The 23451-nt window shown below is 46.7% G+C and overlaps 1 protein-coding gene across 1 annotated transcript; it reads left to right on the top strand.

Annotated features, from left to right (window-relative positions):
- The first annotated feature begins 3888 nt into the window (after positions 1-3888).
- Positions 3889-23451, top strand: CEBPG (CCAAT enhancer binding protein gamma). Its single transcript, XM_081963654.1, has 2 exons — positions 3889-4003; positions 20683-23451. Exon 2 carries the CDS (start codon positions 20788-20790, stop codon positions 21238-21240), a length of 453 nt encoding a protein of 150 aa, XP_081819780.1. The 5' UTR covers positions 3889-4003; positions 20683-20787; the 3' UTR covers positions 21241-23451.

Here is a 23451-nt window from a genome sequence, read left to right as displayed (position 1 = left end):
TGTTTCAGCCCTCTCTGCTTATGCAATCATTCTTGCATATTTCTGTCAAGGTCATCTCCCCAACTCTCTACATCTACTTTACCCAACAAAGTTACTACCCTTATTGAATGCCTCATACCAATTTCTGGATGCATGACAAGATTCTTTTGTAGAGAAATCCTGGACTGCTAGAGAGTGAGAAATTGGCTTCAAGTATGAATTTTGCACATAATCGTATACACGTAAAGCCAGCCAAATTTCAGGAAGAGAATTTTTGCATGTGATGGCACTTGCTAGTTTTACATAGCTTTTAGGGAACTTTAGGAGGGATTTACTGCCTGCTACACCTACAGTAATAGGAACAAAGGTGAGAAACACAAATTATCTGGGACTTGGTCCCTTCCTTTCTCTTCCTCACAGCTGTCTATCCAGATAATAATTGTTGCTCAGTTTCTGGCTGAGATGTAGGGATTTGAAGTGGATATAGCTAGATCCCTGTGAGATTAAACATTCTGTTAAATATTCTTAAAAGTTAATTGTTATGGTCAGTTTAAGATACAGCAGGCTATAATTGTCTTCCAGCCACAGGCTATAGTGTAGAGGTAGCTTGTATTTTTCAGCTTTTGAGGCCCAGAACTGGGGGAAAATGGAAGTAATGGGAGAAAACCTGCCAAGATGGTGCTGTACAGGGTTAAAGGGTGGAGATTTGAGACATAATGAGTCAGATGCAAGCTCTGGTGCAAAATTGCAGGAATGTGCAAAGTTTCAGCTCATTGTCCAGTGTGAACCTTTCAAAGTCCAAGAGGCCACCTGCAGCAGAATGAAGAAACCATTGCACACAGACACAGATTTGGTATTTTAGAAAAATCATGGTCATAGTTGTAGATCCTCTGGGCATAGTTTCCTTTGCCATGACATCCATCCCCTTCCCCAAGGATTTCTTCAACTGGCCATGGCTCAAAGGCTTCCCTACCCTTTGGCCTTCCTGTTAAGAAGAGGAAATGGGGAGTCTGAAGGTTGCTAATGGGTCAGCAACCATCTCTGAAATGTGGCTGGCTTCCTTCCAAAGGGAAAACTAAATTGGAGATGTTGAGGAGATGGTAAAGGTTTCTTTTGGGATTTACTTTCTGGCCCATTAGGCCGAGTTCAGATAAGATACTACAGTAGGTTAAAACAAGATTGTCAGTCCATGTCTTGGTCCAGCCAGAGCCTCTGTTTTTAGTTTTATTGCTGTTAGTTTTTATATTGGTTTATATTGTTTTATGGATTGTTTTTAAGATGGGTGGTTATATAAATGTTTTAAATGAATGCGCAAAATAAAAAAAAAGATTTTAGTAGATTTGAACACTGGGGCCTATTCAATAAAGCACCATTAAAGTGGCAGGAAACATAAGACTTTGCATAATTCAGCCCAGAGTCGCTAGGAGTTTAGTACTATATAAATATAATAAGCTATTGTGGTTTGTCACAGTCAGCCAGATCTTCAGATTGGATTTGACACCTTTATCTATCCATTGAGTCATTCCCAAGGACCTGAGATAAACAGATCTTAATGTTTGATGGTATTATAAGTATCATCTCAGCATGCAAGCTGTCCCGAATAAAGCTGCTTTTTTTATTATTATTATTATTAAAAGAGTTTTGTACAAACAGGGGGAAAGCTGCTTTTTGCAATTGACTTAGAGTGAATTTGTCAATGCCAATGGTTTTCAAGTAGTGTTTGTATTCCATTTGCAGTCCATTTGTTTTGGGATTGCACCAAGGCACCTATTACTTCTGATACTATCTTTGCTTTCTTTTGCCACAGTTGTTCTATTTCAATTTTTACTAAGATATGTCACACAGTCAGCCAGATGCTTAAACTGGATTTGGCATTTTTGTCTGCATATAAAGTTCTTTCCAATGACATGGGAAAGGCAGATGTGGATTTTTGATGGTATTACAGATATCTCTTCCATTTGCCCCGTCTAACAGGCTGATCTTTACTTCATCTGGTGTTTGGGCAGTTTCCTTTCTGTCAAGTGGAAAGACCTTGTTTTCAATTAGATGCTGTTGGACTCCATCAACTGCTGTACCAGTTAGCAATTTGAAAGTTGCTGGTAAGCAAGTAATTGACCAGTAATTGTCTGGCTCTTCCCTTTTTATTGGATCTTTCATTATCAGAGTGTTTGCCAGATGTTAGCCAATCTTCAGTTTCACTTTCTTGCAGTGGGTTGTTAAACCGCTTGGAAAACAGGCAAATGTTCCAAGAAAAAACCATGCAGTTCATCTTAAACATGTTTTCTTCCAGGAAGTCCTGCAGCTGCTGACTCTAGTTGCTCAGCCAATAATTCTGAATCCTGTAGCCCATTTGTCACCTGTGTCCATCTAGCCTGGTCCTTGTTGACCCCAACAACAATAGATCTGGTATGGGTTTGTGTAGTTCACATTGCATGTAGTAAACCAGTGGCCCCCAGCATTTTAGGTTCTGCAGTGGCAGCAATGGCGTGGAGGGAGATGGTCTCATGAACGCGCCCACCATTTGTGCAAATGAAGCTTTGCAGGCTTGCCTGCTCTGATGAGACCCGTCCTCCATAGTTGAATCTCTGGCACAGCTCTCATCTTCCTCAGAGCATGTCAGCCCGACAACTGTAATCATTGGAAAGAGGTTTAAAGAGCCTCAGGGGCAGTGGAGAAATTAAAATTATTTTACTACCGGTTCTGTGGGCGTGGCTTGTTGGGCGTGGCTTGTTGGGCGTGGCAGGGGAGAGATACTGCAAAATCTTCATTCCCACCCCACTCTGGGGCCAGCCAGAGGTAGCATTTGCCGGTACTCAAAATTTCTGCTACCAGTTCTCCAGAAACTGCTGGATTTCACCTCTGTTCTTAGCATTTCCAAGACTTTCGCCTGGGATTCAGGAGGCCGTCTTCAAGAAGCTTGGGCACCCTCCTTTTTCAGACCAAACAGGTTTGATGGACAGGCCAATGTCTCCCAAACTGCAGCTTGCTCCATTGGCTGCATGGCAAGGATTGACACCATGACTAGGTGATGGATGGATGCAGTGGTGAAATTCAATTTTTTTTTACTACCGGTTCTGTGCCCTTGGCTTGGTGGGTATGGCAGGAGAAGGATACTGCAAAATCTCCATTCCCTCCCCACTCTGGGGCCAGTCAAAGGTGGCATTTGCCGGTTCTCCGAACTACTCAAAATTTCCACTACCGGTCCTCCAGAACCTGATGGATTCCACCCCTGCTGAAAGGCCTGGAAAAAAATGAGAAAAAAATATATGGGGTGGTGGTGTATTTTCTCCACCCCCCCCCCCCAATGCCATTTGGAAATAAAATCAGAAAAAAAATGAAGAAAAAAAGTTTTCCCCCAATTTTTCTGTTTTTTCCCTCAGGCCTGATGGATTCCACCCCTGCTGAAAGGCCTGGAAAAAAATGAAAAAAAATATATGGGGTGGTGGTGTATTTTCTCCACCCCCCCCCAATGCCATTTGGAAATAAAATCAGAAAAAAAGTTTCCCCCCAAATTTTCTTTTTTTTCCCTCAGGCCTTCCCATCTCTCCAAGTTTTGAGCAGCCTAAATTGGGAGCCCGTTGGGAGTCAATTGGGTCCTCAGGTGAAGACTTCTTCACGGAATCGTCACACGCATTACATGCGTGAACAGAGATTTGGGGGCTTCCTGACTCGTGTCCGGCGCGGGGGGGTCGTGTAGACGCGTCCGAGGCGGGGGGGTGAGGAATCCCACTGGAGCACAAAGGACGCCCCCACCCCCTCCCGCTCAGCCCTCCCGCCTAATTCTCCCATTGGCGGCCAGGAAGGCTCGATCCTGGGCAGCAGATCTGTGATTGGGCCGGGCGCCTGTCAGTCGCAGGGGGGGGGGCAGGGAGATTGCGTCAGCCTTGAGGTAATCCGCCTCGCGATTGGCTGGCAGACATTTCGCAACCTCTGGCGCCCGCCTCTCCGGAGAAAGGGCGGCGGCGGCGGCGCGGCGGCGAGCCGAGTTGGGACTGGTGAGGCCCGCGCCTTCCTCCCGGGCCAGGTGAGTGGCTCGCCGCATCCTCTCCGCCGGAAAGACTTCGGTGGGCGTCCGCCCGGAGGGGCCTCGGGTGAAGGGGTGTGTGTGTGAAGCCTTGGGCCTACTCGTCCGTTCCCTGCGCGAGAGAAGCCGGCCTAGGGCGCTGAGGCCAACTCCCCCTCGGGACCCATTGCCGCCGGACTCCGACTCCCCTCAGCCCTCGCGATCCGACTCCCCTCAGCCGCCCGTCGCGGTCTCCCCGCGCGCTCCCCTCCCCCCCTCTGCCAGCGGCGGGGCTGTTCCAATGGCTGTCCTCCCCTCCCCCGTCCCCTTGGCCGGAGGGGTCCCGGCAGGTAGGGAAGAGGGGGAGTGCGCATGCGCGTGCGCCTGGCTGGATGATGCAACCTCGCAGCAACTCGCGGCCCGGCCCTGCCGGGGTGAAGTCATGCTTGGGCAGGCGAGGAAAGGCCCGGCTGGCTGGAGGGGAGGGGGATGGGATGAGATCCCTTCTCCGGAGGGGCGTGGGTGTCTTCTCTCTCTTTGCATCAAGCGGAGCCGGGGTGGACTCGACCCCCCCCCCCCCTCCGGTTTGGGTTGCTCCGGGCTAAGCCTGTGCTGGGGTTGTTGGAGATTTAGAGTACGGCGTTTTTATTCGTTCTGGTTGCTTGGAAAGGGAAATAGTTAAGGAAACGGTCATTAACCGTATAGGGTTTTCTTACCAAAGCAGCGGACCTCCAAGGTCCCTTCCAACTCTTCTATTCCATTCTTATTCCTTTTATTATTATTCCCATTCCTATTATTCCTATCCTTATCCTATCCCTGGCTGCTTCCATCAAAGAAAACAGAAGAGCTTTCGGGATGCACACTTGCGCTGTTTACATACCAGAGTATGTTAACTTTCCAAACTTTCAGAGTTTGTAAGAGGTGGATCTTTTCGTAAGTAAACAGGAATGATTACTCGTTTTTAGAGGTTTTCAAGAATAGATTGGACAAGCATTTGTCCGGGATGCAATAAAGACTTGGGCAAAGGGTGGTTGGATTAAAAGACCTCCAAGATCCCTTCCAGCCAAATCAAATTTGGGGAGTCATAGAATAGCATAATCATTAAACCATAGTATAAAGGAAGTAATAAAATGGGACTGTTCAAAAGTTTAGATACCGTAGGATGTTGGATTGATAATTCAGGTGCACAAAGTTTGAGATGTCAGTGAAGGGTGGGTATCCATCCATACCTGTGCCTTGTTTGTAATTGGTGTCTGTATAGTCACTGAGTTTCTTAGCTGTTTGATAAACCCTTGTGCATTTCACCCAGGGCTACACTGACTGCTGGTTACTCAAGCATAGTGAAAGCAAAAGAATCGTCAAAGGATCTGGAAGCAAAAGTAGTTCAACTTTATAACTTGGGAGAAAGGATATTAAAATATATCCAAATATTTGAAAATGCCAATAAGTACTGTTCAACTGCTGATCAGAAAGTGTAAAAGTAGACTTGTATTAATATCAAACCCTGGTCAGGTAGACCAAGAAGGATGTCAGACACAATTGCCAGGAAAATTTGTTGGGATATAAAGAAATATCAAGCAAGTTTTACTGAAATACTTCTCTGAAGCAAAGTAGTGTGACAGTTTCAGCAGGCACAACAAGGAGATGTTTGAACATATCCAGAACATATCCTAAAGAAGCTTCAAAACTTCAGGAGCAAAATCATTTGGAGTGATCAGATCAAAATTAGTATTTTATGGTTACAACCATAAACACCATGTTTGGAGAGTAACGAGAACTATGAAGCATGCAGGTGGAGCTCTGTTGTTTTGGGGTGTGTGTGTGTGAGCTGTAGTGTCATGGGGAAATAAATCAACATCGATGGCAACATACATCCAGCGTATTAGCATAAAGTTCTGGAGGAAAATTTGCATCCTGGGAGCTGCACCTGGAGAGAACTTGGACATTCCAGCATGATCAAAAACATTAGGCCAAGTTGATCTTTGGGTGGCTATAATAGAACAAAGTGGAAATTTCGGAGTGGCCGTCGCAGTCTTCTGACTTCAGCATCATTGAGCCAATTTGGGAGATCTTAAACATGCAGGCCATGCTGGACAGCCAAAGAATACATAGGACATGAAGGCTTTTTGCCAAGAAGTAGGGAAGTTTTCCTATGTGAGAGGAAAAGAAGGGCTTTAGTCACAATTGTCACGAAAGACTCCAAGCCATTATTGATGCTAGAAGGGGCAATGCATAATATTAAGAGCTAAGAGCATGGAAACCTTTAAACGGGACCATTTTATTTCCTTTATTGCAAAGGTTTGTTTATTGATTGTGCCTTTGTGACATGCCTGATAAGTTAAATTACATTAAAATGTGATTTATCTGATTGCTCACGTTCAGGGGATATTACTTTTAGGAGCATAACTATATAGAAGACTACTGGTTCTAAATAATTTCGGTGCTTGCATTAAAAATAGCAGCAATGAAAATATTCAGAGTGAAGACACATTGACATTGGAATTTAAGCTGTTTCACATGTATTGTAATTCCTCAGTTTGAGCTGAGGAATCTGAGCCGAACAGATTGTTTCCAAAAACAGTAGCATGTGTTCCAAGATACAGCTTCCATCTGGGATATGGTAATTTGGATTTTGGCGCTAAAAAGGTTAGCCTTAATGCCCCTTCCAACCGAAGCATTCTGTCTTGGCGCTCTTACAGTAACTCAGGATAGTTACAATATTATGGTTTGTAAAACGGAATTATTGCAAGCTCAGAAGGTAACCAAGGTCATGCCTGCTCAGATTTGAATGGGAGGCCACGGGAAATCCCAAGGTGGTAGACTAGACTGAGAAGTCAACATCCCAGAAGGAAGGCAGTGATGATAAACCACTTCTGTGCTGTTGCCAAGGAAATAAGCTCATGAAGTCCCAGGAGTTGAGTTCAATTTGGAAACGTACTTTAAATGTTTTAATAGATCCTCAAATAATTCCGATTAAGCCTTTAGATCTTAGGCTCTAAACAATACTTTCAAAAACTGCTGTGGAAAACTGATGCAATATTTTAAACCTATTCCCCATGATATGGTATTACCTATTTTTCATTGTGTATCATTTTAAAATTAGTAATTTAAAAAAAACCTAGGGGAAGGGTATTGGTGTCATTGATTATAATGAAGTTGTTGCCTTGTATATTCTCAGGGGTCAGACTATTCTCCAGGTAGTGGTCCTCAGCTGGAAATGTGTGCAGACACAATAGTTACCTCTTTACTATAATAAGGACTTTGCCTTGTATGGCAAAGATGGTAACGTAACCCCAATGTTCTCCATAGTGAGGAGAGGAGTATCCCGGATGGGTTGACCTTGGCTTCTCATTGATTGGGCTGAGTCAGATAAGCTCTTTGGGCCACGCCCTGGTCACCAAGTAGCACCCAGTTATCAACTCAGCCCCTCAAAGGGGGGCTGTGATCATCCCAAGCTTCTGGAAAATTTTAAAGAAAGGATTGAACTCACTGTTTACTTGATTGCATTCGCTGCCTCCCTGCCTGAGTGAGCAACCGGCTCTTGGCTGATTCCCTGGCTGGGAAAAGAGAGAGAGCATGCGCAGCAAGCCCTTCAGGGCAACCCACAGCCCAGGTCATAAAGAGAGACCTAGGGCACTAATCGAGATTGCAGGTCCCCTGGAAGCCCCAGGAAGGCAGTCACGTCAGAGAGGCTCAGCCGGTGCCGGAGTGTTCCGTCGCTCCCCCCCAGGGGGTCAAGCGGTGAACCACGGCGTTTTTAAACGCAGCGGAGCGCCCACGCCTGCCTGCAAGTGCTGGAGAGAGATAGCGGCCCGCAGGAGCTCGCAAAGCTCAGAAGAGAGCGGAGGAAGCAAGAGTCAGAACTCTCCAGCAGCAGCGGAAGCCGCGCGGCAGCCCCAAAGGCACAAGCCGCTTCCACGTGTTCCCAGGGAGAGGAACTTTTTGAATTTGGAGCCGATGGCCATTTTGGAACCACGTGATCCAAGATGGTGGCACCCAGCAGCACAGAGGATGCCGGCAGGACTCAAGCCTCCAGCCCCTCTATGCCTATCCACCATTATCCCTGATTCCTAAGGTCATACAGAAAATCCTGTGGGAGGGGGCGGTGGTGATGGTGATTGCCCCACACTGGCCCCGGAGGTCTTGGTTTGCCGATCTCCAATCTCTCTCGGTGGACAGACCCTGGAGGATCCCCCAGGAGAGGATCTCCCTCAGTCAGGGGTCGTTGGAACACCCGGACCCTTAGTGGCTCCAGTTGACCGCTTGGTGCTTGAGCGGAGCATTCTGAGGGAAGGCCACTTCTCCCCCAGGGTGATACCGACTATTCAGGGGGCTCGCACGCCTTCCACAAAGCACATTTACGGTGCTACATGGCATGCCTTTTCAACATGGTGCAGCTCCAGGGGCCACGATCCGGTTTCTAGCCATGATCCCGCAGGTTCTGGACTTCCTTCAGGCGGGCCTGGACAGAGGGCTAGCTCCAAACACGATTAGGAGACAGATCTCGGCCATCTCATCGGTACTTCTGTGCGGTAGGTCTCAGACCTTGACTCACCACCCTATGGTCAGGCGATTCCTCAAGGGGGCATCCAGTCTTATGGGCGTGGTCCAAAGAGCTTATCTGACTCAGCCTAATAAATGAGAGGACAAGGTCAACCCATCCTGGATACTCCTCCCCCACTATGAGAAGAGGCGTATCAGGTAAGTACCAATGCCCTTTTCCTTACAATTTCCTCAGATGGTGCTGATGAAATTTAGTAGCAAATCATAAAGATAAGATTTCCCACCTGTTTTCAGCGAGGGACAGAAAGATGAACGTATGTAAGCTGCTTGATAAGCTTCAAACGAAGTAACAAAACACATAGATGACAACATTGCATCATCATAAACATTTTTAACAGGTTTTTAACAGCTGAAAGGGAGCTAATCTCATGTAGAATAAGGCTTTTGGGGCCTGGCATATGTTTGGATGTTTTTGTGCTGTGCATTGTTTCTTACAACTGGAAACAACGCAGGTAGCTTTTATCACTCCTTGCTTTGTGTTTGGTAGGCGTAAGAAGATGGCCATTGCCATATGAACTTAGGCTATGACCAAATTTGCATACCTTCTCCATTAAAAACATTTAGAGGAGTATTTTATTTTTTATTCTTACTACAGAAAAGCAACCTACCAAGCTGACTACTAAAATGCATAGCTTTAGGGAAAAAATCTGAATAAAACCTTCAGGTAAAGGGATGCATGCCTAGCTATGCAAACCTGTAAAAGTTGTATGAAGTGGAAATGGACTTTTTAAACATGATGTATTGAATATTTTAAAATATTGAATATTTTAGAGAAATATAATAAAGAGGTTACTGAATGATAGGATATGAGTACCACAGAAATTTTACTTAGACTTTCTTAAGATTTCGGTTGGAAGTTTATATACGTTACTTACTATGTTTAAAAATACATTACAAGTAGTTGTATAGGAAACGTCATGATCAAGGCAACAGGTATATTAAGATATCTAGTGTACAAAATTGCTTACTATTAGACTGATATAAAGATAAAACAAATTAGTGAAGTGAAAAGAAGCTGTGTCTGCATTCTGTCAAAGGTTTATGATGGAGGGTAGGGTGACAAAGCACTTTATTTCAGCATGATAATTTATATATAATTTGCACGAGATTAAATTTAGCTCTTCTGAAAAAGGATCATAAACATTGAGGAAGATGAATGTCTGTTTCCTGAATTTGTGCCTTTACGCTTGTGGAATAAAAGGTGCCTTCCAGGTTTTAGGGACTTTACCCAGTTAGGTTTCACTTGCTTTTTAATTTAGTGTCTCTCTTATCAGCTTTGCCAACTTAACAAAACTAATGCAATGTTTCTCAAGCAGATTTGGGGCAGAGTACTATATGTAAGGTACCCCAAATTGCTTCTGGCTTGTAGGATTTACTTTTTGAAACTGCCAAATTCCCCCTAGAATGACATGTTTCAGTGAGAAGAATGGAATGTTCTAAAATTGGGAAGTTACGCATAGCCCTCCAAATTATGCAGCTAATAAGATGTAGGCTAGATGGCCTGATTATTTAGTGCAGGACTGTCAACTCAATTTCATTGAGGGGCATCAGGGTTGTGTTTGACCTTGGGGGGGCCAGGAGTGGATGGGGTGAGGGTGGGCCTGGCCAGGGTGGGCGTAGCCAGCTTGATGTCACTCATCGAAGATTTGTTTTCAGCTGCGATGACCTCCTTGCAGCCCTCTGCCAACGAAAACTGAATGCAGGCGGGCTGTAAGTGGCCTCCCTGAGTGCTGGTTTTCTGGCAGAAGTGTGCAGGAGGTTAGTGTGGCCAAAATGAACCTCGGGAAGGCCACACAGAGGCACCGTGGTCCGGTCCTTCGCTGTTTCCAGGGCAGCCCCATGGGCCAGATCTAAGCACCCCACGGCCCAGATGCGGCCTGTGGGCCTTGAGTTTGACACCCTTGATTTAGTGGATACAATGGTCCGGCATGCTTTGATCATGATTAGAAGCAAAGCACCTATGTGCTTTTCAATAAAGGAACCGTGGGTCTTTTTCAGAATACTTGGTGAATATGAAAAAAAGGGCTCTTTAGTGGTTTTGTGCTTACCACAAGCAATGTACTTTTTGTACCTGGACTATTTCAGTAGTATCCTACAAACTTTTCCTCAAGTTAAACTTTCCATCCAGGCATAGCTTGGTTAATTATTTGCAGACCCTAAAATCACACCCAGCCTTCCCTAACCTGGTCCCATCAAATATGTTCTGACTAGAACTTGGGGAGTGACATTACGGCATACCTGAAAGCAGAGGTATGCGTGATGATAGAAGCTTTTTCCCCTCTGCCTCTTTTTTAAAAATGCCATAGTCTCTTTGACTTTAAATCTGCATTTTGGTCTTGTAGGATGGATAAATCTAGAACAGGTTTTTTTTATAACATTGCCTTAAAAAATGCTTTATCTTTCAAGTTCTTCCTATTGGTTCTGTTGGTTATTTGGTGCCATCTTCAGGAATGAATTCATGAATGTGTGTCAGGCATGCACAACTATACCCACATGTGTAGAGTTCAAACTAGCTACTCTTCTGTTCTTTGCCTATTTCACATGAATCTATGACTATTTCACAAGAATTCACAGGCCTTTGAGAAGCCACAGCCCCCTTTTTGGTAAGATTAAAAAATGTGGGATAGACAGCATCACCACCAGATGGATTTGTAAATGGTTGACTAGCTTTGCTCAATTTGGAGTTCTCAATGGAGCCACAACTAAATGGAGGGAAGCATCAAACCTAGAATTAATGAGAAATTTTCTGACAGTAAGAATAATCAGTAGAATAGCTTGCCTCCAGAAGTGGCAGTGCTCCGTCATTGGAGGTTTTCAAGAAGAGATTGGATAATCATTTGTCCAAAGTGTATAGGGCAGGGGTCCCTGACCTCCAGTCCGCAGCCCAGTAGCCAACGGCACAAGCAGTGGGTCAGCGTGCATAGTTCCATTCTCCATAGTGAGGGGAGGAGTATCCAGGATGGGTTGACCTTGATTGGACCGAGTCAGATAAGCTCTTTTAGCCACGCCTTGGTCACCAGGCTCCACCCAGTTATCGACTCAGTCCATCAACAGACGGCTGTGTTCATCCTGAGATCCTGAAGAAACTTAAAGGAAAATTTTTTACATTGCTGCAAAAGCGATCGAAATTGCCTCCATGCTGTCTGATCAATCACTAGGGGCTGAGAAAACCCTCAGTGGGGGTAGAAAGCCCGCGCAGCAACCGCTAAGGCAGTGTGCAGCCCAGGTCACAGAGCGAGACCCAGGGCACTAAGTGAGGACTCTCACCAAAGACAGGCATGCGAGCTCCGCAGAGGCCTCTGCAGCAAGGGCGACACCCAAGGAGGCTCTAGGGGCGCCGCAGCTCTCCACCGGTCCCCTCGGGTTGAGCGACGAACTGCGGTGTTTTAAAACGCCCCGGAACACCCGCGCTGGCAGCAATCGCCAGAGAACAAGGTGAGAGCTGGAGAGACTCAGAAAGAGCTGCGGGAGGCAGGGGGAGGCGGGAAAGAGCCCCCAGCGGCAGCAGAAGCCACGAGGCAGCCTGCAAAGGCACAAGCCACTTCCACGTGCTGCAGCAAAGAGGAGCTTTTTGAATTTGGAGCTGGGAGCCATTTTGAAACCACGTGATCCAAGATGGCAGCTCCCAGCAGCACAGAGGAGGCCGGCAGGAGCCAAGCACTCAGCCCTGCAGCCAGCAACCACCAGAGGCACTGAGGAGCCCTTAAAAAGGTTAGAAACCATCTCAGAGGCATCAGCCAAGGGCGAGGGAGGCAAGGCAGAGGCCAAAAGGAAGCATATCTCCACCAAAGGGGCTAAAGAGGCAAGCTGTGGATCCAAACCCCCCAAGCCTAGCTCCAAGTATGAAAGGCAGAGGCACCAAGCCTTGGAGCACATCGGCCACTAGGGATCCCCCAGGAGAGGATCTCCCTCAGTCAGGGGTCGTTGGAACACCCGGACCCTTAGTGGCTCCAGTTGACCGCTTGGTGCTTGAGCGGAGCATCCTGAGGGAAGTTCACTTCTCCCCCAGGGTGATACAGACTATCCAGGCAGCTCACAGACCCTCCATGGAGTCCATTTACAGTGGTACAGGGCGGACATTTTCAACATGGTGCATCTCTAGTGGCCAAGATCCGGTCTGGTCCACTGTTGCACAAGTTCTGGACTTCCTTCAGGCGGGGCTAGACAGAGGGTTGGCTCCCAACACAATTAGGAGACAGGTCTTGGCCATTTCATCAGTACTCCTGCGCGGTAGATCTCAGACACTGATTCACCATGTGATGATCAGGCGGTTCCTCAAGGGGGCCTCCAATCTTCAACCGCCCACGGTGCACAGGTACCCTTCCTGGGACTTACACAAGGTGTTGGACGCTCTGACAGGCCCTCCATTCGAATCATTACGTACTGTCTCTCTGAAGTTCCTGACACTTAAGGTGGCCTTTTTGGTGGCCATCACCTCCGCCAGGAGGATATCCAAACTGCAGGCTCTGTCTACCAGGGAAGATCTCTGCGTGTTCCACCAGGACAGGGTAGTGCTAAGGTTGGACCCCTCCTTCATACCCAAGGTGTGTTCTTGCTTCCATCGCTCGCAGGAGCTGATATTGCCCAATTTCTGCCCAGACCCTTCTCACCCATTAGAGAGGAAGTGGCAGACCTTGGACGTGAGGAGGGCTCTGAGGATTTACCTCAGAAGAACCAGGCCGAACAGGAAGTCGGATGCTCTATTTGTTTCCTTCCAGCCTGGGTCCCTGGGAAACAAGGTGACTTCCGCCACTATAGGCAGGTGGTTAAGAATCTTTATTGCTTCTGCCTATCAGTCACGGGGTCTGCAAATACCGAGCTCTATCACAGCGCATTCTACACGAAGCGTGGCCACTTCGGCCGCCTGGGCCATGCCGGCCTTACTATCTGAGATCTGTAGGGTAGCCACGGGGTCTTCCCCCTCACCATTTGTGAGGAATTACAAGTTGCACTCCTTTGCTTCTGCAGAAGCCTCATTCGGACGTAGGGTGTTGCAGGCTGTTCACAAGGCAGGGGAGAGGTCTCACCAGGCATAGGTTTGGGCATATACTCAAATGTATAACCCTCCCTAGGGACGTGTAGGCTTTGGTACGTGCCATCCTGGATACTCCTCCCCTCACTATGGAGAAAGGGTGTTGGTACTTATCTGATATGCCTCCTCATAGTGGGGGAGGAGTATCCAGCCCCTCCCTGAAATGGGTACGTTGCGAAATTGTTATGTTGTTTGTTGAACTGTTCTGTTGAAGTAATAAATAAAGGTTTGAAACTAAAATAAAGTCTAGAGTGGATGACACAGTGAGTCGGATAGAGTTCTTCGCCGATAACTGGGTGGAGCCTGGTGGCCAAGGCGTGGCTAAAAGAGCTTATCTGACTCAGTCCAATCAAGAGAGGACAAGGTCAACCCATCCTGGATACTCCTCCCCCACTATGAGAAGAGGCATATCAGGTAAGTACCAACGCCCTTTTGCGCACACAAAACCATCCCCTCCTTCCTCGCCGTGGCCACCCATTGGCGCATCTGTGGTCCATGGAGCCAGAATGTTTGGGGATCACTGCTCAGCGACAAAGAAAATACGTACTTCAAAAATACCAGCAAAAGATGAGAAGACAAAATTATGCATTCCTTGGTAATTTGAAATTCACCAAGTACAACCTTGTTTGCACATTTTTGTCTCCAGGTATCTACAATAAAGTTAGCCTGCTTCCCACAATTGCATAAAGTCTCAGCTCAATTCCTGATCAGTTTTGGTATCAAAATTATCAAAGCTCAATATCAATAACTTTGAGACTGGCTAATAAGGCCAATGTCAGAGATTGAGAAAAGTTCAACTTGACCAAATTGCTTTTTGTTTTGATATATTTACTAAAAAAAAAAACAAGTGGCTAGAGCAGGGGTGTCAAACTCATTTCTGTTGTGGGCCATGTCGGGATTTTGTTTGCCCTTGGGGGGAGGCTATGTGGCCTGGTTGTTGCGGTCAATTGGATGGGCACGGCCAGGGTGGCGAGCTGGCCCCTTGCCATATCCGGGATGGCACTCTGTGACCTATTGCAGGCAAGATCCAGCCTGTGGGCCGCGTGTTTGACAGCCGTGGACTAGATTCTGTAATTTTGAACCCAGTGTGGTGGAATGTATAACAGAGATTCTGCTAGCTGCAAATTTGTAGAAACTACAACAATTTCAAGTGCAGGAATCTAATCTGACTTGAAATATCAAGCATTACCAATGTGCTTAAGGGCACATTGGAGACTTAACCAGCAGATGTGGAGGGGGGGGGGAGGACAAGCACGTGCTGCAGGGAGGCACCAAGGGGTGGAGATCAGGTGGGAGCAGCCAAGCCCTTCATGTAGGCTTAGGAAGTGCAGCTGTTGAAACAGAAATGGGTGCGACCTGTACTTCATGCCAACTTCCCCACTGACTTCGCTTGTGAATAGGCAGCAGAGAAGACAGCAGATCAGCAATGTCACCGTGTTTTCCGCAATGTCAGAATCACCAGCTGGGCACCCAGACCACAGTCATAAAGACCCAAGGGTGCTGCAATGAAGAAAACCCCAAGGACCCTCTAAATCCCTCAGTCTCGGTGCCGTTGCAACTTTGAACCGTCGCTGAAGGAGTGACTATAACTCAAGGACTTACCTGTACAGTTAAAGTTGCAGTGGAAACATTCTGCCCATATTTGGGCAACACTTGAGCGTTAGCCAAAGGAATACAAGCTTTTATGTCTCTTGTCCTTTAAACCAGCGGTCCCCAACCTTTCCGGCTCCGCGGATTGAAGCCGGAGGAGGGGGGATGATTGCTTACACAAATGAAGCTTCACACACTCACTCACTGCTTGGGTGGCTCGGTTCTGGTCCATTAGACTAGGGGTTGGAGACCCCTGTCCTAACAGTTAGCTTTTAATGTCTTCATTTCTAGTCACTAGATCACCTCCTTAATTAGCAGTTATTAGTAGTTGGATTAAATGGAGATTGCAGTCCTTTCAGTGAGGATCCAGGCTTGAAACTATAGCAGTATTGGTTGCCCTTTTGTGTGATCTCTTTTGGGGGGGGGGCATTGCATACTGGCTTCCTTTGATGTGATCATCTGGATAGGCTCTGGCCCTTGGGAGTAAGTGGGACGGTATTGTGCTGGTTTTCTCCCTGTGCAGCTGATTCCAGACAGGACTGAGAACTGTCACATTCGGCCCCTACTATGTGGGGTTCTGCAGGGTTTACTATGCTATCCAAGTCCTGTTTGAAGGATGATCTTATAAGAAAGGGTTGGGTGAGGTCATCTTTCCCTGTAGGGAGAGATATAATGCTGATGATACCTAATTGTGTATCTTTGTCCCAAATAAACTAAGTGGTTCTGATGTCTGGAGGCTGTGGATGGGGAAACAACCTGCGTCAGCAGAATCCTGGCAATATTTAGTTGTTTTGGGTTTTGTAGCCTTCTAGATTTTGGAGTTTATCGTCTTTGGTGCATTGTCCCAAACAAACCATGTGCTCAATCTGAGGCTCCTTCTAGATTCGGGACTCCAGAAGTGCCCCTTTATACCCTTGCTTCACGAGCTGCATTAGTTGCCAGTTTCCTTCCAAATTCAATTCAAGGCACCGTTTTTCACCTTTAAACTCCTACCTAGTACAGGGCATGGAGCCGAATTGCTTGAAGGACCACCTCTCCCCAGTTTCATCTGCCTATCCGATCTGGTCAGGTGAGGTATGTGTCTGCTAGCATCACCCCCCCCCCCTGTTTCCAGGTGAGATGGGCCCTGACTATTGATTTTCTGGAAGTTTCTTAAAACTTAGTCCTGTCAGCAGACTTGGGGACCCCATGAAATAGGGAGCCAGCAAAGCCATTATATTACATACAAAGTGGTCTTGTTTGTATTTGTTTCTATATTGGTTTTTAAGGCTTTGTTTAAGCTGTGAATGCTATTCAGCATCAACAATGGGTATATAAACTATATAAACAAATAAACAAACAAACCACTGGAATACTGATTGCTCCTTGCTAAAAAAAACCAGTATGTCTAAGTATAGGGAGGTGTGTGTGTTTCATTCTACCCCACCCCAAGTCCTTAAACTTTGAGAGCAACTTTTGCCAAAAGCACCAAAACCTGGTTCAATGACTGTGGGATTACTGTGCTTGATTGGCCTCTCCATTCTTCCTCCATACGCTGGGTCCTTGGTTTCCAAATGAGATGCAAAAGTTGCTCTCATCAGAAAAGAGGACTTTGGACCACTGAGCAACAGGACTTTGGACTCTCTCATTAAGACCAGGGTCAACGCAGCCATCTACCAGGAGATTTTGGAGCACTTCATGCTTCCTTCTGCAGACGAGCTTTATGGGGATGCTGACTTCATTTTCCAGCTGCCCACACTGCCAAAAGCACCAAAACCTGTTTCAATGACCGTGGGATTACTGTGCTTGATTGGCCAGCAAACTCTCTTGACTTGAACCCTATAGAGAATCTATAGGGCATTGCCAAGAGAAAGATGAGAGATGTGAGAACGAACAATTCAGAAGAGCTGAAGGCCGCTATTGAAGCATCCTGGTCTTCCATAACACCTCAGCAATGCCACAGGCTGATAGCTTCCATGCCACGCTGCATTGAGGCAGTAATTGCTGCAAAAGGGGCCCAAACCAAGTACTGAGTACATATGCATGCTTATACTTTTCAGAGGTCCGATATTGTTCTATGTACAATCCTTGTTTTATTGATTGCATGTAATATTCTAATTTTCTGAGATGGTGGATTTGGGGTTTTCATGAGCTGTACGCCATAATCATCACAATTATGACAAATCACAGCTTGAACTATCTTGCTTTGCATGTAATGAGTTTATCTCATATATATTAGTTTCACCTTTTGAGTTGCATTACTGAAATAAATGAACTTTTGCACGATATTCTAATTTTTCGAGTTTCACCTGTATATTGACATTGGAAGTGTTTAACAGAAGCAACAGAGCATCAAAAATTTCATTTCGCTGTGCTGCCTTCTAATCTTCCTGCAGCGACTTTTAACTTAGAGCCATTGAAGCCTTAGCCTTGATTTATCTTGTGCCCACCCGCAGACCCACTTAAGATGATAGCCTAGCATGAGTGGTAATAATTTTGCATTGGAATGGATGTTGGCATTTATCTTATGCTGGCATGCAACGATTGAGTCACAGTTTCAGCTAATGCTGGTTTCAGCAATACCACATGTATAATAATTTAATGAATTAATGCTAGGCCCTTATTGGGCAAAATGTTCATCTTATATCTGGCAGCATGTATTTTGAGATACGGTTGGTACAACTGTAAATGAATTACAATCCAAATGTGATTTTATTATTTATTTATTTCTTGGATTTCTAGACCGCCCCCTCTCCCAAGAAGGGACTCGGGGCGGTGTACAGTCAATGCAGATAAAAATACAATCATAAAACACTTAAATACATTTGGATGGAGGAGATAGGCTGTACAAGAAATAAATATATTCTAAAACCCTAAAAAACATCCCCAATTAAAAACCCAAACCCCATTAAAATAAATCCCCGGGAGATAAAACTAAGAGAGTGCCAGGCCAGCTGATTGAAATAGGTGAGTCTTTAACTTTTGACGGAAGGAACGGAGGTCGGTGGTAGTTCGAATGTTGGGGGGGAGGTCATTCCAGAGGGTTGGGCCCATCACAGAGAAGGACCTACTCCTAGGTGTCGCCCGCTGGCATTGCCTAGCGGACGGCACCAGGAGCAGTCCCTCCCTGTGTGAGCGGATAGGTCGCAGGGACGTGTGTGGTAGGATGCGATCCTGCAGATAACTAGGTCCTATGCCATGGAGCGCTTTAAAGATGGTAATCAATACCTTGAAACGCACCCGAAAGGCCACAGGTAGCCAGTGCAGCTCGCGCAGGAGAGGTGTTACGTGGGAGTAACGTGTACTCCCCATGATAACCCGCGCGGCTGCGTTCTGAACTAGCTGCAGTCTCCGGATGTGTCCCAAGGGAAGCCCCATGTAGAGGGCATTGCAGTAGTCGAGGCGAGACGTCACCAGCGCATGAGTGACCGTGCGCAGGGCACTCCGGTCCAGTAGGGAGCGCAATTGGCGCACCAGGCGAACCTGGTGGAACGCCCCCCTTGCCACGGCTGCCACATGGTCCTCCATTGACAGCCGGGCATCAAGGAGGACTCCCGAATTGCGCGCCCGCTCCACAGGGGACAGTTGTTCGCCCCCTATGGCCAGCGATGGTGTCAGCTGGCTGAACCGAGGTGCCGGTACCCACAGCCACTCGGTCTTGGAGGGGTTGAGCTTGAGTCTGTTGTCCCCCATCCAGACCCCGACGGCTTCCAAACACCGGGACATCACTTCGACAGCCTCGTTGGGGTGGTTTGGGGTTGAAATGTACAGCTGAGTGTCATCAGCGTACAGGTGGTACTCAACCCCAAAACCACGGATGATCTCACCCAGCGGCTTCACATATGCGTTGAACAGGAGAGGCGAGAGGACCGACCCCTGTGGCACCCCACAAGTGAGTGGCCTCAGGGACGACCTCTGCCTCCCTGTCAACACACATTGCTTCCGGTCGGAGAGGTAGGAGCCGAACCACCGCAAAACGGTGCCTCCGACTCCCATCCCCTCCAACCGGCGCAATAGGATACTATGGTCGATGGTATCAAAAGCCGCCGAGAGGTCTAATAGGACCAGAATAGAGGAACAACCCCTATCTCTGGCCCTCCAGAGATCATCAACCAACGCGACCAAGGCTGTCTCAGTGCTGTGCCCGGGTCGGAAGCCGGACTGGCGTGGGTCTAGATAGTCGGATTCGTCCAGGTGTCGTGGAAACTGCTGCGCCACCACATTCTCAACAACCTTCGCCAAAAAGGGGAGGTTGGAGACTGGACGGTAATTAGCTAGCTCCATTGGGTCGAGCGAAGGTCTCTTGAGCAAGGGTCTCACCACCGCCTCTTTCAAGGCGGTTGGTAAGTATCCCTCACCCAATGAGGCGTTCACCAGGCCCAGAAGCCAGCCTCGTGTCACCTCCCAGGCTGCCAGTACCAGCCAGGAGGGGCACGGGTCCATTAAACGTGGTGGGTCGCAGCCGTCCAGGCAACCTGTCCAGATCCTCGGGGGCAACAGAGTCAAACTCCTCCCAGAATGGTCTCTCAAGACTCGCTGTTGACGGCTCGTCTGGTCCACTGACGGAGGTCCATCCGCTCCGGATCTGATCGATTTTGTCCTGAAGATATTCCCCAAACTCCTCTGCTCTTCCCTGTAAGGGTGTCTCCCGCGTCCCCTGCGATAAAAGGGAGCGGGTCACCCGAAACAGGGCGGCAGGGCGGTTATCCGCGGACGCAATAAGGGCAGCACAATGTCTACGCTTGGCCGCTCTTATTGCCACAAGGTAAGTCCGCAAATAGGCTCTTACCTGTGTTCGGTCAGATTCGGAGCGTGAGGACCTCCACCTGCTCTCTAGACGTCTCCTGTGGCGCTTCATCACCCTTAGCTCCTCAGTAAACCAAGGAGCCCGGGTGGGTCGATGCCGCAGGAGAGGTCGCAAAGGCGCAACCCGGTCCAAGGCTCCAGTCGTCGCCCTATTCCAGGCAGTCACTAGGTCCTCGGAGCGGGAGCGGGACAAGGTTACAGGTATTGGCCCAAGCTCCGTCTGGTACGTAATGTAAATCAGGGATACGGTGGCTCAGTGGCTAAGGACTGAGTTTGTCGATCAGAAGGTCGGCAGTTCAGCGGTTTGAATCCCTAGCGCCGCGTAAGGGAGTGAGCTCCTGTTACTTGTCCCAGCTCCTGCGAACCTATCAGTTCGAAAGCATGTAAAAATGCAAGTAGAAAAATAGGGAACACCTTTGGTGGGAAGGTAACAGCGTTCTGTGTGCCTTTGGCGTTCAGTCATGCCGGCCACACGACCATGGAGACGTCTTTGGACAGCTCTTCGGCTTTGAAACGGAGATGAGCACCGCCCCCTAGAGTAGGGAACGACTAGCACATATGTGCGAGGGGAACCTTTATGTAATGTAAAAGATATACTTGCAGCAAGCAACACCTATGACTTTTGTCAGGGCAGGCATCCACTGTAGATGTTGATGGAAAACCATATTGAGGGGATGTCGCATTATACATTTTGAAAGAAAAACAAAACAAATCTATTTTTTCTTTCTAGATTCCGCGTGAGAGCCCGTGGAAGGCCGCTCCAGAAATACCTTGACATTACAGACTTATCTCTTTTCTTATCACTCACACGGGGTCTACAGGAGAGCTTGTCCAAATGAGCAAGACATCACAACAGAACACAGCTGCAGAAACCAATGGAGTAAGCGTCATCTATACCCAAGCGCACACCAGTGGGTTGCAACAAGTTCCTCAGCTGGTGCCCGTTAGTCCTGGAGGTGGGGGCAAAGCTACACCCCCCAGCAAGCAGAGCAAAAAGAATTCCCTTGTCGATAGAAACAGTGATGAATACCGGCAGCGCAGGGAGCGTAATAACATGGCGGTGAAAAAGAGCCGCTTGAAAAGTAAGCAGAAAGCCCAGGACACTCTCCAGAGGGTAAACCAGCTGAAAGAAGAAAATGAACGCTTGGAGGCCAAAATCAAGCTCCTTACGAAGGAGCTGAGTGTACTGAAAGATTTGTTTCTTGAGCATGCCCACAACTTCACAGACAGTGCGCAGCCTCTGGGCACAGAAACTTCTGCAGCGCATTCAGATGGAGCCGGACAATAGATGAACTGGGTGGACTTCCCTTGACCAGGTGGAGAATAGAATGGAGACGAATCTGCTCTAAACTTTATATCATCTCTCGTTTTTGACATCATTTTTCAGTAGTCTTATTCCTCTGTTTGATGCCAGAAATTGAACGTTTATGTTTAGCATTTGTTTTAAATTAAGTGTTAATGTATTTTCTTGTCGGGTTTTTTTTTGATAAATGAAAGGAATAAGGAAACGTCCTCAAATTATTGCCACTACGATTAGGACTGAATCATTTATTAAATTATTTTAATCTTTTCTGGGCATGATGATTGGGCAATACTTTTTTCAAAATATAAATTGTTTTCAAGGTAAGAATTTACAGTTATTCTCCTCAGTCTCCAGTTTATCTTGCCCAGGAAGAGGCGTCTCTTTCAAAATGATTTCTGCGAGGCAAGTATGCATCAAAGAAAGTGCGAACAATTCTTAGCTATTCATGTGCAAATTTAGATACTTCACCAAATTATCTCTATGAAATGGTTGAAAGCCTTAAATTAGTTGTTCGGTTGACAGCTTTTTTTTCAGCAGGGTAACAAATATCCATATACTGATAGTCAGCTGAAGAGTTGATTAAATAAGCTTTAAAATTTTCCTTTTCCACTTATTTTGGTAGTGCATGGCTTATTTTGTAATAGAGGTTGGGATTTTCAAATATGTAGTCCAGATACTTGCTGTGTACAACCCCTGTAGTTGAGGTTTGCTCAGTAGCGGTGCCTAACAAATTGTTTAGTTAAGGGAAAGGCAGGACAGCTGGCTAACACACAAGGGTTGTGGTCTTTTCCAAGCCCTACCTTATCTGTGATCTGAAAACCAGTCTGCTCTAGGTGGGAGCATCTTCCACCTTCAACCCTGTGGCCAAATTGGGCAACATAGTGACTATCTACAAATATCTGCAGTGTCTGCACAGGAACTTTGTTCCTTTTTGGGGCAGGGGGGAGGCAGGGTTTTCCCAGCAGCCCCTAAATGAGTTGCCTGGAGCGGGGGTCTCCAACCTTGTCAACTTGAAGACTTGTGGACTTCAACTCCAGGGAGCCTTAAAAGTTGCCAAGGCTGGAGTCCCCTCCAGCATTGGGGTCTGCATACAAGTTCAAGGCTGTCACTTCATCACCGGATGGATTCATGCAGCTTTAAGCTATCGTTTGTTGAACGTGTTACTGAGGCAGAGTATCCCACAAAGGCATAAATAACTAATTCAATGGCTTTGTGTTGGGGGGTGTTTGTGGCTTGTTCCGAGATGGGTTCTGTTTCAGGGTCACATTTTCAAGGTTTGCAATGGTTTGGGGACAGATAACCTTCAAAATAATTGAGAGCTAGTTTGGTTTAGTGATGAAGGCTCCAGGCTCAGGAGAGAGAGAATTCCAGTCCTGCCTTCGACCTGAAAGGCAGCTGGGTGACTTTGGGCCAGTCACACTCATTCAGTCCTGGAATGGAAATCCAGCTCACTTAACAGGGTTGTTACTATGAGGAAAAGAGGAGGAGGAAGGACTATTAGGTACCTTCGCTGCTTTATTTATAAAAAAACCAATAAAGGCAGGATGAAAAAAACAGGTAATTATGAGATACCTAGAGTTGTTCTTGTTAGTAAAATGAGTGGCATAGATTTAATAAATGAAATGAATAAATAAAGGCCACCACAGAAGAGCCATATCATGCCCTTCTCCCATCTTCAGCAAGATCTTAATTTTGTAACCGTCCGCAGAAGAACTGCTTTGCTTTTGAGACTCAAGTAAGAGGAAGATTCCTGTCCGGAGGGAACTCCTTGTTTGAGAAGGAGGGGAAAAAATCAAGATCTCACTATTGCCCAGGTTGAAATTTAATTCCACAGTGAACCAAAAACACATGATCCTTTTTCCAAAGGAGTCCATAAAATCACCTCTTTTGCTTTGTGGCAATCCTATGGCCACAGACACGAGGCTTTTTGATGCTTCAAATGCTGGTGGTATACATTTTTTTTAATTTGAGTAGAAGAAAACATATTTAACAAACAGAGCAGGGAAGTTCACGAAGCACTAATTTATTTTCTTTCACAATCTCTCCATTCATAGTATGTTTGCATATGACTGGACTAGTGAAAATGACTTTTATACCTCCCCTTTTTCGAAGTTACTGTGTTTGTACATGTATTTAGAAAAACTCGATTGTGGTATAAAATATTAATAAAAAGCCTTACAACAACATGCTGACCTA

This window comes from Natrix helvetica (genome assembly GCF_964273705.1).
Source record: "Natrix helvetica genome assembly, chromosome: 10".
In the NCBI taxonomy this organism is placed as follows: Eukaryota; Metazoa; Chordata; class Lepidosauria; order Squamata; family Natricidae; genus Natrix; species Natrix helvetica.
Note: the sequence above shows the minus strand (reverse complement) of the source record. Positions and strands in the feature narration are given on the sequence as shown.

What these genes read in the sequence shown, in the direction of transcription:
- CEBPG (XM_081963654.1), top strand. Translation starts at nt 20,788, where the DNA reads ATGAGCAAGACATCACAACAGAACACAGCTGCAGAAACCAATGGAGTA.